Source organism: Sphaeramia orbicularis, chromosome 11 (genome assembly GCF_902148855.1).
Source record: "Sphaeramia orbicularis chromosome 11, fSphaOr1.1, whole genome shotgun sequence".
NCBI classification, from domain to species: Eukaryota; Metazoa; Chordata; class Actinopteri; order Kurtiformes; family Apogonidae; genus Sphaeramia; species Sphaeramia orbicularis.
The window spans coordinates 14,537,218-14,555,141 of record NC_043967.1 but is presented as its reverse complement, the minus strand read 5'-3'; the positions used below and the strand labels follow the sequence as shown (position 1 = coordinate 14,555,141).

The 17,924-nt window shown below is 36.3% G+C and overlaps 3 protein-coding genes across 3 annotated transcripts in view; 1 reads left to right on the top strand and 2 right to left on the bottom strand.

Moving 5' to 3' along the window:
- Positions 1 to 6,996, bottom strand: part of LOC115428390 (probable acyl-CoA dehydrogenase 6) — a 46,683-nt gene extending 39,687 nt beyond the window's left edge. Inside the window, exon 1 of the mRNA XM_030147418.1 lies at positions 6,672 to 6,996. Within this exon, the coding sequence (XP_030003278.1) occupies positions 6,672 to 6,857 (186 nt within the window). The 5' untranslated portion in view covers positions 6,858 to 6,996. The remainder of the gene's footprint in view (positions 1 to 6,671) is intronic.
- Positions 6,997 to 7,799: 803 nt separating this feature from the next.
- Positions 7,800 to 9,094, bottom strand: gngt1 (guanine nucleotide binding protein (G protein), gamma transducing activity polypeptide 1). The gene is made up of 3 exons (XM_030147421.1): positions 8,959 to 9,094; positions 8,728 to 8,826; positions 7,800 to 8,172 (listed from the first exon to the last, which is right to left on the bottom strand). The coding sequence occupies exons 2-3, from the start codon at positions 8,821 to 8,823 to the stop codon at positions 8,047 to 8,049; spliced, it is 222 nt and encodes a 73-aa protein (XP_030003281.1). The 5' UTR covers positions 8,824 to 8,826; positions 8,959 to 9,094; the 3' UTR covers positions 7,800 to 8,046.
- Positions 9,095 to 12,407: 3,313 nt separating this feature from the next.
- Positions 12,408 to 16,555, top strand: LOC115428391 (carboxypeptidase inhibitor SmCI-like). Its single transcript, XM_030147419.1, has 5 exons — positions 12,408 to 12,564; positions 12,696 to 12,866; positions 13,037 to 13,216; positions 15,582 to 15,755; positions 16,132 to 16,555. The coding sequence occupies exons 1-5, from the start codon at positions 12,492 to 12,494 to the stop codon at positions 16,212 to 16,214; spliced, it is 681 nt and encodes a 226-aa protein (XP_030003279.1). The 5' UTR covers positions 12,408 to 12,491; the 3' UTR covers positions 16,215 to 16,555.
- Positions 16,556 to 17,924: the final 1,369 nt, after the last annotated feature.

Genomic DNA, 17,924 nt, shown 5'->3' with positions numbered 1-17,924 from the left:
AGAACTTGGAGTTGGACGTTGAAAGTATATAGAAATAAAGTTTCACTTTCGTTTCACGCCAGCGTTAGTTACGTTAGTTATGGACCGGACCGGACCGCACCCCCCCCCCCCTCACGCGCCCCCCCGGCTCCGACCAAAAAAACAAACAAACAAACAAACCATCCCCCAGACAAATCGCACCTTGCGTGTGCGCACATGCGCACACACATGAGTACACAAAGTGGCCTAAACAGTTTGTTAGCTGTCCTAAAATAAATAATTTGGTTAAGTTTGTTGTCAATGTTGCTCATCAGTTTGTTAAAACAGAATACCAGTTTACCCTCCTGTTAATGTTGCACTACATGCAGAATTTTTTTGTTGATATTTTTATGCAGAATGTGAACTGACAGAACTGTGATTAGATTTTTGTTGTTTGTTCAAAAGCGCCTGTCAGGGAAAAGTGTAATACTAATGTTTAAAATACATTTAGTAATATTAATAATTTATTTTATTCTCTATTTGATTTATAGCAGCAGAATTATATTATTCCTGTTTTTCTATATTCTATTGTGTCCAAAAATTGGGGGAAAAATGTTCAAAAATTCAAATGTATTAAAGACATTTTGAGAGGTTTTCTTTCTTCCCGTACCGAACCGAAAAAAAACGAACCGTGGCTTTGAAAACTGAAAACGTACCGAACCGAAAATTTTGTGTACCGTTACAGGCCTAATATATATATTAGGGTTGTAACGGTGTACTCATTTGTACCAAACCATGTCAGTTCAGGGCCTTCGATACAATACGGAGGTATACCGAACGAATACATGTAGCGTATGTGAAGAACGCAAACACTCTGTAAGCAGGGTGGATACAAGTAGAACCCATGTGCAGGGTTTCCTCTATATACATTCAACAGCGACGAATTCTCAGCACCGCTGCAAAAAAACCCCCAAAACATGACAACAGAGAGTATAATAGAGGCACAGAAGCCAGGTCAGACATTTGAAGCATGTTAAGTTTCACCTTCTTTTTCGATATGTTGCAGCTTTGTGGCACAAAAGAGTCCACGGTTTCCTTTAAAGCAAAAAGGTTTTTATTTTTAACTCAAGTTGGCAAAATCCAGTGAACCTGCTCCTCTTCTCCTTCACCGTGCCTCTGCTGCAGTGTTACTGTGAGATCACATTCACAGTGCCTCAGGGAATATTGTGAGGCGTTCAAAAACGCTCAGTAAATTACAGTGTTTGCCATAAACAAACATCAAACATTCAAAAATATAAAAATACACAACATGTGGGGTACCTGTTAATGCACAAATGACTGAACAATATTTTGTAAAACTGTTCTGTGTCCCACACGTAGTTACAAAGTGCCCCCCCAAATGGCTGTAATAACACTGATCCCAAATTAAGCACAAATCTGTGTTTTCAGTTATATTAGACAACAATAAGGCATCCCAGCATCTACACATGCATGAGGTGGAGGAAAACAACAACGTTGACTCAGTTTTTCACATTTTTCCACAGTGACTTTTAATTAATTTTAGTTTTTGTTGTTATACCCTTTACTTTACTTCACATTAATCCAGTTTAGTTGCTACCCAAAATCCTAATCCTTCTAACAATGGGGGAAACCCTGCAGTGATCTGTATGGTCATTTTCTTTTTGTTAAGATGGAAAATTGCTATTAGAAAAAAAAAATTAGGAGCTGATGTTGAAGCCAAAGTATCACAATCAGCACTGGTATCAAAAGAACAATACCCAACCCTAAACCTCACACTTTAATACTTAAAACAACAGTAAAAAAAATACAATAATTACATTTCACAATGGCATTTTAAAATCCTTTTCACATCCACTAACACTGTACTATTTTAGATGCATCAAAAGTAGTTAGGAACACCACCAGGAGCCAATTAATTCTGAAGGATCCGTATATGATCATAACAGGACCTTGGTGCTTCCGACATTGATGTTATATTTTCAGATTATTTTATCACCAGCAGATGCACATCTGAGGGTCTTTTGTTCTGCAGCAGCTAAGGTATTTCTGGCTTTGTAGTTGTGGTGGGAAATCCCAGACTGAGACCAAGAGAAGGTCCACGTATTGGCTCCTCATCCTCCTTGAACAACAACAACAGATGAAGTTTCAGAGTTTGGCGGTTTGTTCATGTGGGAGTCTGACTAATTTCTTAGGATTCGAGTTGTGTCTCCAGTCTATACATGAGGATGTGAATGCACCACTCCAGTTTTCCACAGACAGGGTCACATTAACAACAGTTATTCATGCATTATGCCCTCCCCACCCATTAACAGAATATTTGTTGTGGAAATACTGGCCTGATGAACACCTGACCTTGAAGGATTTCCTATAACCCCATTTGTATACCATCTTTACACACACATTACCCTCCAGTGCATTCTTTTAATAAACCTCGTCGCCTCAAGTTCCCTTTCCTGAACTGCCTGCATATTGTTCTGCATTTCCTTTTCATATTTTCATCCTTCCCATAATTCCCAGTGCTCGTTTATTTTCAACCTCCCAGCATCCTTTGAAAGTTTAGTCACACGACAAACCTCCCATTATTTACCGCAACACCTTTTCTGCCTGTCTTAAATTAAGCTTTTGTTGTTATTTTTGGACCATGAGACTGTCTAGTAATACATGTTCAAAATGAGTCAAGCTTTTTACTTTAACTCCCTTCGTTTTTTAACCACTGCTTTGTAACTTACTGAATACATACCGGCAGATGACAAATTAAAGGAAAAACACAAAATAAATGTCCCTGAACAACATTCTTTCAAGGGATTTTCCCTCATTTGAGGTTTTGATGGCAATGGAGGAGAGCTCTGTCTACTGCTTGCTTTAGTTAAAAATTTCCAATAACTGTTCAACTAAATTAACATCAGGACTGTGAAGGTCACAGCATGAGTCACATCACTTTCAATGTTTTAATGTCCTGGTTGGGGTCATCCCGGAAGAGGCCAGTTTCATCAGGCGTTTCCCCACATTAGTCACCACTTTACAACAGAGCTACGTGAGACTGAGTGGCTCCAGTAATATATCTGCTAAATGTGGTCCTGCTGCATTTGACCTGAATAAAAGGTGACTTTAACATACAAAAAATCCATGGCTCATCACAGTATGTGGAAATGTATGTCTGAGCTGGGCAATATAGCCAAAAAAATGCTATGGACTATTTACATTTTTAATCAATTACTTTCTAGGTACATGAACTGAAGACAAAACATGATTCAAAATACACTTTCTTCACTAAAACTTTTTTTTTTTTTTTTTTTTTTTACCGTATCTGGTGAAACACATTCACAATTAACATATTACAAGAAGCAAACGAGAAAAGTCTCCTGCCTCAGTTTGATATTTAAGCATTGCTCACAATTTTCATGGCACAAAACTTTGATTAATTGAATTTATTTGATATGTTGATACATATATGTCCTACTTTATATACAGTGTGATACTGACATTTTTAAGATTTAGTGCTGTACATTAAGAGTGAATTTTGAGAGGAGAGTTCGAAACACATGCTCTACATAATGAACCACAATGCTTGAAAGCATATCTGCAACAAGGTTACAGAACACCATTATACTTTATCACATGATACTGACAGATACATGGAGTCTGAGGTCAGAAATGCATGTAGCCAACTGTTTAAAATTTAAAACAGGTGAGAGGTTGATATAAACAAAGTCTGATATTATATTTTTAATTGATCACTACTCTACGCATCATTAAACCCTCTCCTAATTTTAACATGGTAAGTGTCCATTAGTGTCATTTATGTCTAATAACAAATCACCTACAGCACCTGACCTGAAGAAACATCCTCAGTTCACATTCCTCTAATATTTGGAAGAGAAAATATAACAAACTGGCCTGAACAAAAAACAATTGAATACCAAAACCTTTTATAAACTGGGGGCTGCCTATTATTTGCAAATTTGACTTGGTGCGTTCACTTCATTAAGGAACAGATTTGTGTTTCTTTGAAGTACTGTCTACACATTATTCTAAAAAAATATAAGTCAAACAATACATAAATGCATAGTTTTTAGTCACATGATAACCAAAATCGTCGCAGCATCAAAGCTCTGCATAAACCTAGGAAAACCCCGTACAAGACATAATGATCTTAACAGTGGGGAAAACCAGCAATTGTTGGCAAATTTGTACTATTTTCACGCTATGTCCTATCACATCCCCTGATTTAAACAGGTGAGGTGGACTGTACAGCTCCAGCGCTGTGTTACCAATGTGAAGAATTACCTCCCATTTACTTCACAGATTTACCTGACTGACAATACATTTTTCATTTTAAAAACACATAACTGTGTGCATTTACACCTGTCAGTCAAAAGACAATCCCATAAGACAGACATCACATACTGCCAGGTCAAGAAAAAGTCCCACACTAATAGGCTATTTAGCCTTAGCCTTATGAAGCTTTGAGCTTCCAACACAGCATGCATTTTGCTGTTGCATTGTTCCCATAAACTCATGCAATGACACATTTATTTGTTATTTTTGGGGATCAACTGAAAGCAACCCCAGATCATAACACTGCCCCCACAGGCTTGTACTGTAGGCACTAGGCATTATGGGTAATCACTTCATCCACCTCTCTTCTCACTCTGATGTGTCCATCACTCCGGAACAGGGTCAATCTGGACTCATCAGACCACATGACTTTTATCCATTGAAACAATCTTTATGCTCTCTATCAACAAATGAGAAGCTACTCACCCCATCAGTTAAAGGGTTAAAGAACTTGTTGCAGCTGAGACATATTAATCACTGCAGTAATTCACCTACCAAATGGAAAGATCTGAAGTACTGGCTTAGTTTAGGACATTTCTGTCAGACAGTGTACATATCAACAGGAGCTGGAATATGACTTTAGTATGGGTCATGTGCCAGTGTGTGGGACCAGTATAACTCAGTGTACCTGGCACTCTGCCTTGTCATCCCATTCCACCAAGTTCCCATAAGAGCAACGGAAACATACGTAGGAAACAGACCGCTGTAAAACTGTAGTGTAAAACCAACACAACTGACCTTAACCCATAAAGACCCAAACGTCCACCACAGACCTTAACCATCTACTGATCCAAAATGTGTAATAACTGTTAATCCACTAATCCTATCAATACATGCAAATAATTCAGGTAAAATGCAGTTTGTCATCTTTTCCTCATCATCAGATATGACCCATTTGGATGCTCAGAGGCTGCATAGTGAACGTGGAAACATCTTCTACAACACTGATTCACCAGTAAAACCCATGGAGTTGGATAAACAACACACACATTTTTACATTCAGTTATTGATATCTCTGCTGAAAAAGTCACTTTCTCCAGTTTTCTGTTTCTGATAAAATAACCATCAGCTTTAATCTGAGCTTTTATGATCATCTACATAATCAATGAATGAAACTTAGAAAAATACCGGATTTTCACTGAAAAACTACAAAATACAAAGGGTAATAATACAAGAAATGGTGATAAATCACTTAAGAACGGTTAAATAAAAGGAAAAAAAATAATTTGGGAACTACCACAAAAGTAGCACTGGGTCTTTATGGGTTAAAGGGCAGAAAATCAGTGTAAACTTAAACTCAGCCCCCACTGAAAAAAACTCAACCTGTTCCATTGAAAGCAACATATAGTGGTGATCTAGCTACAAAAAATGCCACTTGAGGGATTCTGAAGACATTTCCAACTCGTGATGGTGTGTAAAAACGAAGTCCGCCATGGATGTGCATTTAATACTTTATTTCCTCACAAATCTTAAAAAACACCTACAAAAGGCTGGGTGCTGAATGACTTAAAATGAGCTAAGACAAAACTACAAATACAACACCCATTCAGACAGTCACACACACACAGGCGCAGTTGAAAAACTGTGTGGCTCCCCATGGCTGAAATCCCCTGGTCTGATCACTTGTGTCTCCCTTATATAACCTCTGCCTGTCTGTTTGCTACCTATGCTCACAGGTGTGCAGGTGACCCTAGCAACCAAGTGCCTCACCACAAAAATACACCTACATGCACACATACAACCATACACACACAGCACAAATCTAAACTGGCTACAACACAACCCATGGAGTTGAATAAATGACAGTGGTTTGAGAGGCTTGCTATGTTCTCTTAGTGATATATTTTGTGGAAGAAGTTATTTGTTCTCTGATTACTCTGAGCTTTTATGAACATGTACATGATCAGTAAATGCAACATAGGAAAATGCATGATTTTCACTACAAAATGCAATGGATTATATTATAATAAATATTGATAAATCACTTGGGAAAGAAAAAAAAATCATTTGGAAGTTGTGACACAGGTCTTTAAGGGTTAAACTTCTCCGGCCTGTGTGTAACTAATTAACTGGGAAAGAATAATACTCAATAGACCCGTTAGCAAAACAGTTTAAGGTGAAACCCTTCCACAACAACCGGACCTTACACCACTGACCTCTCACCCACTTCGTTTACTGCCCCTGTGCTACTTCATCCGGCTATGTTATGTAACAGCATATTTGGACAAGAGACACGAACAAAATCACTCAATGCAGTCGCCGTATGTACATATACTGACACTTCATCATATTAATATGTTTTCTTTTTTCTTGCTAACATCTATGTTTGCTAACCTGTTAGCAGTCCTCCCTACCTTTCTGAGAGACTCCCTCAATGCAAAGTGCTCCTGTGTGTAGATCAGATGGTCGCCCGTAGTCTCAGGGTCGCTGGGTGCTACAGATTTAGATGCTTTTTCTGCAAACCACCGGACGCCAACAACTGAGGTGAATTTATAAAAATTCTGGGTTTTCAGTAGCACTGATCCTGTGCGCAGCGCCATTTTTATTTACATCTGTTCTGCGCATGCGCACGCAGACATCTGTAGTCCAGTTCTTGTATATGTGAAGGATTTTTTTTACTCTGGGAAAATGTTGTTTTTGGTTTTCATAATTACGCTAAAAGAGAAGGAAAATTTCAGTTTTTACTTTTTTTTTTGTTTGTTTTTGGCAAAAATGTTTATTAAAAATTGATTTATAGAGAAAACTGCTTGCTTTGCGGTTTTCCAAAAAGAAATGCAACTTTACTTTAAGCTCATTACCATTTCAACAAGTGAAAAAGCTATTAAAACATTAGATTTCAGAAAAATATACAACCTTTTTATGTAATGTACATTACCCCTGGCACATCTATCATTTCATGTTCTTTTTGTATACTTGTATACTGTTTGTATTTCAACTCTTTTTTGATTTAAATATTTTTTTTAATGTGAGGATTAACCCATAAGTGTATAAGTAAAATATGTGCAATGTGTGTAATTCTTGATTTCAATATGTCCAAATTACATCACAAATTGATGAATCACTTTATATGTACCTCAGCAGATCAGTTAACACCAATCATTAGTACTTTCTTTACTTACGTTTCCAGAAATCTACAGGTTGTTGTAATTGCTGTATTCACAAATTATATACCCTTCACTACATCATGTTGCCATGCAGTGATGATCCAAAAATAAATAAATAAATAAATAAAAAACAGTACAACATACAGTTATGTCGAGCTAAAACTGAAACCAGACGTAACTCTTGCAAATACACTGATACAGTTATTTATGTATGCAAAAATAATAAGAATTTATGAGAAAAGTTAGAGCAAACTCTAAATGTATGCAAAGTGAGTTATGCAGATGCCCTGAAACATCCGGTGAATGATGGAAGCTGAGTTAGATAAGCACAGTTAATGACAGTTGCTTCTGTATATGAAAAAAAAACACATGGGTCTGTTTGCTCCACATGTGAGACAAGCCAAATACAACCTTTATTTACTGCATCTTTTCAAATAGTAAAATGGTGAGGATTACAAATCTGGCCAAAAGGTTAGGAATCATTTACATGGGAGCTTGTAAAGTTTGATAAATTCATTCTTTATTATGTCCGTCTAGTCTTCTCAGTCTGCAAATCCGTTTTAGGAGGGGAGGAGGAATGTCCTTGGGTACTAATCTCAGAAATGAAAATCTCCTCAGGTCCAGTTTAGCAGATGACACATCCACCTTTCTCCTTGAAGGGGTTCTTCTCCTCTGAAATGCCTTTGACAAGGGTGTCCTCCTCCACGCCTGCTTGAATGTATTCCTTGATCTCCTCACAGCATTTAGATGTCTGATGTGAACAGCAAAATGATAATGTTAGCCCAAGTTGTTCAGATTCTTCACCACATAATTTATATTTTAATTTCATCACATTTAATAATAATAATAATAATAATAATAATAATAATAATAATAATAATAATAATAATAATAATAATAATAAATTTTTATATGTATAGCGCTTTTCATGGAACTCAAAGACACTTTACCACTCTACATACAGCAGATAAAAAACAGAACACATTAAAAACAGTTAAAAGCAGGTGCGGAAGACAGGTATATAAATATGAAACAGTTAAACACTAAAAGCAATCTTAAATAAGTGAGTTTTTAAAAGGGATTTGAAGGTGTTGAGGTTGGAGCAGTGTCGGATGGTAGGTGGGAGAGAGTTCCAGAGGGTAGGAGCAGCAATAGAAAAAGCTCTGGCCCCCTAGGTTCGGTGCTTGGTTTAGATAATCTTAATAATTATTTATTGCTTGTCAAGGTTGAAAGATGAAAAAATTATTTTAAAAAAAGAACTATTTTAACAAAAACTTTTATCATGTCAAAAATTTCAAGAACTTACCAACCACCTCTCAAGTTTCACTTCATTTTTAAGTTGGGTTACTTCCATTACAGCTTTGTCCTTGTCTGTCAAGTCCTCTACATTTATGACCGGCATCCTCTAAAAAAACAACAACAAAAAACAAAAACTAATTAAAGACTCAACATGTCAACATAAGAAAGCTTATGACAGTCTACAGTTTCAAATGGAAAATGCATAAAGTCATTAACAAATAGACAGAAATGCACTTACTGATGCTTGCAGGGAACGGTCCTTCACCCCTGAAAACCAGCTGAAGAATCCCTTTCCTCTCCCTCAATCCCAGTTATAAAGTAATCTGTATCAACAATCCTAATCCATTAATCTGATTAAATTGAGGCCCTACTGTGTGTATCACACCATTATCTGAACTATGTTATGGAAACAGAAGGGTCAATCACACAGGTGTCATCTGGATTCTTGAAATCCCACATAGAATTCCTCATATGTTGTGCACTACGTCCATATTTACCGTCTTTTTACTTAATAATCATTCAGATGTGGGTCAGTGGGTGGTGCTTCGTGTGTCAGGTCACTTTGATAAGACGGCTAATCTGTATTTAGCCTCCACCTGTCAAGATGAAGATGAGTCATTGTCTTAAATATGAAGGCACATCAGTTTTTTTAACAGCAAAAAGGAAAAGGTTTCCTACACTGCAAAAATCAAAATCTTACCAAGTGTATTTTTCTCATTTCTAGTTAAAATATCTCATCACATTTAAAATAAGACATAGTCACCAAAAGAGTAACTTGAAAGTGAGATATAAGAACTTATTTTTAGACAATAGATCTTGAAAATCTTATTTCAAGAAATCTTACCAAGATAAATTTTACTTGTTCCACTGGCAGATTTTTTTGCTTAATTTAAAACTTTTTTTTTTTTTTTTGCTTAATTCAAGAATTTTTTGGTTGAGAAAATTCTTGGAAAGTGTCAAATAATCTTAACACGATTAAATCTCAACAAGTAAATGAATCTAAAAAATGATCTTTCAAAATAAATATTCGAAATTCAATCAGTTTATTTAAGTCAGATATTCTTTTTTTGCAGTGTACACAGAGAATGTATATGCATGAAGCAAAGAGGAAGTCAAATATAGATGAAAATATGTGTATTATATGTCAAATACAAATAAATGCAATATGGAAACATCTTGCACACTGCAAAAATCTAAATCTTACTGAGTGTATTTTTCTTATTTCTAGTTAAAATATCTCATCACACTTAAAATAAGACATAATCACCTAAAGAGTAACTTTTCAGTGAGATATAAGAACTGATTTTTAGACAATAGATCTTGAAAATCTTATTTCAAGACATTTTAACACGACAATTTTCACTTGTTCCATTGGCAGATTTTTTTGCTTTATGCAAGATTTTTTTTTTTTTTTTTGCTTAATTAAAGATTTTATTTTTGCATAATTCAAGCAAAAAAAAAAAAAAAATCTGCCAATGGAACAAGTGAAAATTATCTTGGTAAGATTTCTTGAAATAAGATTTTCAAGATCTAAAAATCTAAAAATAGATCTAAAAATAAGTTCTTATATCTCACTTTCAAGTTACTCTTTCGGTGACTATGTCTTATTTTAAGTGTGATGAGATGTTTTGACTAGAAATGAGAAAAATACACTTGGTAAGATTTTGATTTTTGCAGTGCACCATAGGAACTGGACCAGACCCTAACTTCAGGTGAAAGACAGTGATCAAGAGATGAATTATTTATTTGAAAACTCAAATTCACTGTGCATTTCATCTGTATTTATCAGACAGTGCTGCTTTTATGTCTCAGCAGGGACCTTGTATCTCAGTAAAGTGCTGCCGTTCCTTGAAAGAATGTTGGCGGCAGCTCTTATCATTAAATATCTCACAAGATAAGAGTTCACAAGGCCTGAAATGGAAAGTGCTTTGAATGAAATTGTGTCTTCAATCCAGTCAGACTAGTTCTTGATGAGCAATATTAAAACGAGAAAAAGGGATGTGTAGTATTTCACAAGTGTATTTCTTCATAACTTCTTCAGGGATATTTAACCCATGAAGACCCAAACATTCACTGCCAACCAAAACCATCTACTGATCTAAACTACTGATCCAGTAATCCTGTCAATATATGTAAATAATTGGTGTAAAATGCAGTTTGTCATCTTTTCATGGTCATTAAATATGACCCATTTGGACTTTCAGAGGTTCTGTTGTTACCATGGAAATACCATCATCTTCTACAATATTTATTCACCAGTAAAACCCATAGAGTTGGATCGATAACAGTGGATGGAAATACTTGGTTTATCAGAATCAGAATTGTCTTTATTTGTTAAGTATTTTCAAAGAATACAAGGAATTTTTTTTAAATTTTTTTAAACTATGCTCTCTCTGTACAACATAGAAAACAGGCACTATAAAAACACACACACAACTGAAACACAGTTTAAATAAAGTTAAAAAAAAACAACAGCTTTTGTTCAAAAAAGTGTATAAACATTTAAGTTAAGTAGTGTAATTAAAAGATGTGCAGTGGAAAAAAATGTGCAATGAGAAAGAAGAGCAGTCAGCAGATTAAGGTTGTACATGTGGTACATGAATTATTGTTCTATTACAGGCTTAATTGTTCATCAGTGTGATGGCGTGAAGGAAAAATTGTTCAGTTTTATGTCAGTTAATGATATATTTTACTGAAAAAGTCACTTTTTCGGCAGTTTTCTCTGTTTTTGATACAATAACCATCAACTTTAATCTGAGCTTTTATGAACATGAATATGATCAGTGAATTACATTTAGGAAAATACATGATTTTCAGAGGATAATATTAGATAGATAGATAGATAGATAGATAGATAGATAGATAGATAGATAGATAGATAGATAGATAGATAGATAGATAGATAGATAGATAGATAGATAGATAGATAGATAGATAGATAGATAGATAGATAGATAGATAATCTTTATTACAGACTCATGGTCCACATTAAAAAGCAAACAGATAAATACAAACACAATTTAAAAAAAACAAAAACACAATAAAAAAAACCCTCTATACTTTCAAGAGGAGAAGTTTGTGTCTCACACCCAGTGTGTGAGACTTTAGAGCCCTAGAATCAATGTATAACCACAGAACTCTAATTACACACAACAATGCTTTTGCACAGTTATTTCTTTTACTAATACTGATAATATTGGTGTAGAAAATATTGTACAATTTGTCCACATTAAAAAGCAAACAGATAAATACAAACACAATTAAAAAAAAAAAAAAAAACACAATAAAAAAAAAAACCCTCTATACTTTCAAGAGGAGAAGTTTATTATAAATAAATGGTGGTAAAATCAATTAAGAAAAAATTTATATAAAGAAAAAAAGTAATTTGGAACTGCCACAAAAGCCACACTGGGTCCTTATGGGTTAAGGGGGGGGAGGGGGGGGGGGTTAACAGAGTCTATCTTCATCTTCCTCATCTTCCTCCTTCTCATTTCCAGTGTTGAATCTGAACGACAAAGCTCTTCATCATTCGTTACAGATCATTTCTGCATATACCTTTAGTCATAGTTTTATACGCAATGTTTTACACCCTAACGACAGGTCAGTAATGAACTCATCACCTCTTTGTAATCTTTGCTCTCGTATGGAAATGAGTCATGTCCCCGCCCCTTAGTTTCTCTTGGGAAAGTGTTCACCCTCAACTATAAAAGTGGCGCAGGCTGGGATGGTCGGATACTGTAGGAGAAGAGTTGGACTAAACTTACAGCCATAATGGAACTTTACGCACTGACATTTATCACACTAGTCTCCTCGTTTTACAGTGTTTTGGCGTTGTCACCTAAAGGTAATGAAGTGCGTTTTTTTTTTTTCTTTTGCGCACTTAAACTCTGCGCGTAAAGACGCACCGCCGTTGCTTTATCTGCAAGTAAATGCTTTTGGATTTCACTAACTGTTCCTTTTCTTTGCTGTTTTCAGGCGTGTGTCTCCTTCAAGTGGATGAAGGACCCTGCAGAGGTGAAATTGAGCGCTATTATTACAACACTATCACCCAAAAATGCGAGATTTTCTATTACGGAGGGTGCCAAGGAAATGCCAATAACTTCAAGAGTTATCAGGAGTGCCAGAAGACATGCTTTAGAATCCCAAGTAGGTTGATGAGTCATTGGTTCTTCTTTGTTTCCTGCATTGATAATGTACAGTAAAATGTTCCCTAAAGATAAAAAAAGCACTTCTTAATTGACAAAACAGACATTTAATAATTAAAGGTTGGAGCTGATATGATTCCTAAGCTGAAATGTTGTTGTTGTTTTTGGCAGAAATTCCTCAAATCTGCAGGTTTCCTAAAGAGGAAGGACCCTGTCGTGCCCTCTTCCGCCGTTACTTCTTCAACATGACCACCATGCAGTGTGAGAGCTTCACTTATGGGGGCTGTCAGGGGAACTCCAACCGCTTCCAGGACCTCACCTCCTGCACAGAATACTGCAGCCCACGAAAAAGTAAGCAGGAAATACAATGCATGTCATGATGTTAACCCTTTATAGGACACTCATAGAAATTCAACATTCCAACCATAGTGTGTTATTGGAGGACCTAACAAGACTTTAATACTTATGTGAAAAGTTTCCAATTTTTTTATTCTTATGTAGAAAATCAAGGTTAATGAAATTTTTATTATTGTGTAAGTAAGTAAAGTAAAGTAAATTTTATTTATAGAGCACTTTTCACAGACAGAGTCACAAAGTGCTTTATCAATTCAAATCAGAATCAAATTAAGTTTACAGAGACCCAACAGAATCCTTCAGGGGCAAACACTTGTGATTGGTGACAGTGGCGAGGAAAAACTTCCCTTTAACAGCAGAAACCTGGAGCAGACCCAGACTCCTGAAGGATGGCTGTCTGCCTTGACCAGTTGGGGTTAAAGAGAGAGAGAGAGAGTAAAGGAGGAGAAAAGAGAGAGCGATAGAGATATAGAGAGACTGGGGGGGGGGGTGACACATGGAGTACGTTATGATGAATACATAGAGTGTAATCAGTCTGTGGTGGTCCTGGGTCAGGTGGGAGACTAAAAAGCCTTTTGAACAGGAGGGTTTTGAGGTGTTTCTTAAAGCTCTCTACAGAGTCCATGGACCGTAGGTGTAGAGGCAGGTCATTCCATAGACGTGGTGCCACAGCTTTAAAAGACCTGTCACCGCGTGTGCTAAAACAGGTCCGTGGAACCATCAGCAGGTACTGTCCTGAAGACCTCAAGCTACGAGTCGAGCTGTAGGGCTGGATCAGGGAAGCAATGTATGCAGGGGCCTGGCCATGTAGGGCCCGGAAAGTTAGCACAAGAATTTTGAAATGAAGACGATATAGAACAGGGAGCCAGTGGAGAGATTTAAGGATGGGAGTGATGTGGGTTCTCCTGTTTGTGCGGGTCAGGAGCCTGGCAGCAGAGTTCTGGACAAACTGTAGACGGGCCAGCTCCTGTGTCCCGCATAAGAATATGCCTAGCCCTTACATGGGCTTCTAAGACACCAAAAATACAAACCAAAGACCAAATACCTGACAACAGATATTAACAAGACAATTTACTGACCTATTTAAACAAACACATCTGCCGCTTATTCCAGGCTTTACAAACAAGTAATGCTGATTTATGTACATTTATATACATTTGAACTAAACAACCATTTCATCTTGTCATCATCAGTGCTCTGAAATGTATCAGGATTTCAGATAAACATGTCATCAACCCATGACTGGCAAAAAAAAAAAAAAAAAATCTAAAAAAAACCCCCCCAAATCCAACAGGTGGTTCCAGACACAACAAACCCCACCCCTCGCACATATTCTAGCTTATTTTGGCATCAATCAACTCTTTCATCCATATTCAATAATTGTTACATTTAAAAAATATATATATGTGTCTAGTTTGAAGTAAATTGAAACGAAATTTATGTTTTTATAGGCATTTGAAATTTCACCCATTATAAGTTAATGGGAAAAAAAAAAGATTTAAAAATTTTGCAAAAAAATTCAAAAACAAGCTATCACTTAGATATTTTGCAGAGTGATGTCTAAAATTAATCTCTATATCTCTGCAACATTTTAAGTAAATTGAGTTAAAATTGACATTTTTATAGCGATTTGAAATTTTGCTCATTATAAGTAAATGGGGGGGGGGGGGGGGGATACAATAAAAAATTAATTAAAAAATGGGAACTTTGACCTACTTTCCCAAACTGTAATCACCTATATTCTGGGTCACTGGCAATCTATAAACCCAATTTGGTATGAATTTAACCCCTAGTTTTGCTGCCAAAGTGTTAACAAACAAACAAACAAACAAAAAAACGAACCAAAAACAATCCCCCTCTCCGCCCCTTTGGTATATATAAAAAAATAAATAAAAAACACATGTAAGGTCAGAGGAACATGTATTTTAGAACATTAGACCAACATAAGTGCTGATCCAGACCCCTGTCCACATCCACATTCTCCCTTTGAACATCATTCCTTACATTAGTACCATTACTTCATGGTACCTAACAAAGCAGGTCCACTCACTGTTCATGCAGAGGTGGACCTTACAGACCCTGGAGACCACATTGGATCACTGTAAATAACAGCTGTGTGCAGAAATTACCAAAAATAGTCACTTGTTCAATATAGGGTTAAGAAAAAGAATAAAAGAAGTGAGTTAGAGAGAATGAGTACATCTTCTACATATCCATGAATATAATAGTGAGAATGGTTCATTGTTGCTTTGTAGAAAAACGAGCAAGAAATGTGAAATCTCATGAATTCCTTTAATTGTTGTGCGGTCCACAGAGGGTGAATGGCAGCCTCATTGTGCAGTGTGTTTCTTTTCTTTTCCAGCCGTTCCTGTGCTCTGCCTGGATCGTCTGGACAAAGGGAGGTGCTCGGCTTCCATTCCTCGTTACTACTACAACAAAGTCACCAAGATGTGTGAGGAGTTCATCTACTCAGGCTGCGGAGGGAGCAGCAACAACTTCGTGTCGAGGCAGAGCTGCATGGACGTGTGTGTTAAAGGTGTGAGAGCGTGAGTGAGGGAATGAATGGGAAGCTTTTAGTCCGTGAGAATCCCAAAGATGATCACCGAGGTGCAATTTTCAGACTCCTCAGTGCAATAATTATAGTGTTTGGGTTCCCACTCAGGCTGACTTATAGCTTTCGGTTTGGAGAGATTTCAAAAAAAAGGGGAGAGAGGAATTGGGAGGAACCCAAATAAGATTCAGTTAATTATATCAGGCCTGGCAAACGCATGGTGTGAGTCATCATCATAGACTCAGGGTTTCATCCAAATCATTCAGTGATCATGTGTGTTACATTTACTGAGAAAACTTAATAAGAATTCCATTTATAGATGATTCATACTAATCAGTTGTCTAATAATTTTTTGTTCCAGGGCCAAAAAAGCTCACAGTCCAAGGAAAAGTGCGTCGCATGAGGCGGAATAAACATAAGCACATAACTTTCTTGCGGGTGTAAGCATCAGTCTTGTTCTCTGGGACTCTCACTTGGACAAGCATGTAATGAAAAATAACATTATTAACTGACTTTGTTCATGACAAAAGGACCAGATGGCCTTACTTTGGAGATGTTATTGGCACATACAAGCATTTTGATATGTCTTTAATGTGAATTTACTCTACACTGTTGATGAAGTTTGTTACTACTGCACTGCACTAATGTTCTTAATTGTTTACTTTGATATTTTATGTATGTAATGTATGTTTTTTTTTTTTTATAAGTAAGATATTTTGTACATTTTCATAACTGTGTCATAAGAACATTTTGATAATACACATCAAATACATACTTTTATCAAGCTTGGTGTCCACTTTTGTACTTTAATGTTGCAGATTTCAGTAAATTGCTGCACTTTGTGGTATTATAATAATAGCTCATAATGTGCTAATTCCAGCTTCTGAAAGTGCTGTGGTTTTATGGAGTATAACCTCAGAAAACAAAACAAACATTGCACCCATAAAGAAGAAGAAGAAGAAGAAGAAGAAGAAGAAAAAAAAACAAGCTCAGCCAGTTTCTTCACTTTCCTCCTTGTCAGTTTTTTTTTTTTTTTTTATCTTAAGGTTTCTCTCCCTTAACAATTCTGCTGTCTACTCCCCCCCTATTTTTTTTTTTTTAATCAGACAATATTTTACCAGGCGCTGCAGCCTATCTGGGTTCTGCATAGCTTTGATTCAGGAAAAGAAGCAATCACTGAAGAAGTGTCTTGGATAAGAGACGAAACGTTTTCAAAAGAGCAAAACCGGTCCAGTTGAAGCTAGAAAAAGTACTGAGGAAAAAAGCAATCATAGAGCAGCCAAACACTGGAGAGGCAGGTTCATTAAAACCCTTGTTCATGCTTATTAGAGACAAAGCTGCTGGTTTGCAGAATGTGAAAGAAATGGTTTTGTAGAAATCTTGACCTGAGGTTTCTTTCTTTTTTTTTTTTTTTACAATTACAGTGTAATCCTAGTGCAATAGACAAATTCATGCAAGCAGACTGGAATGTATTCATGTGTATGCTTGCATTTTCCTGATAGTCCTATAGTTATTGAAGAGGATTTTGCAACTCAGCCACAGTTTTTCATCAATAAACCTGCTTTAGTCTTGTCAGCATTGGTTTTTATAGTATTGGCCTGTAAGTGCAATAAAAAAAAGGAGGCATTCGTTCAAAATATAATGAATCTCTAGACCATCCTGACTGTCCTAAATCTCTCCTTTGTTCCATTTCCAATAATAGACGAGTTGAAGTGCTGTTGAGTGGATTTTTTTTTTTTTTAGACAATAAATATTTATGAAAGGTATCAGAGGACACTGCTCATCCATTCTGCGGGGCTGTAAATAGTGCTAAATGGTAATATATCCAGCTCTTTGCTATTAAGAACCAACGCTAAATCATCCATTAGATAGTGATATGAAAGAGAATGTGGCCTAAACAGTCACCACTCATTTTTCATAAAAGCTTGAAATCACAGCGGCTGCTTTCAGTAGAACAGGTAGATTTTTTGTTTGTTTGTTTTTTGACAGGGTTGAGTTTAAGTTTATTTCTGCCCTTTAACTCAAAAAGACCCAGTGTTACTTTAGTGTCAGTTCCCAAATGAAATATTCCCTTTATTTAACCTTTCTTAAGTGATATATCACCATGTATTAGATTAGATTAGACTTTATTGATCCCACAACGGGGAAATTCAG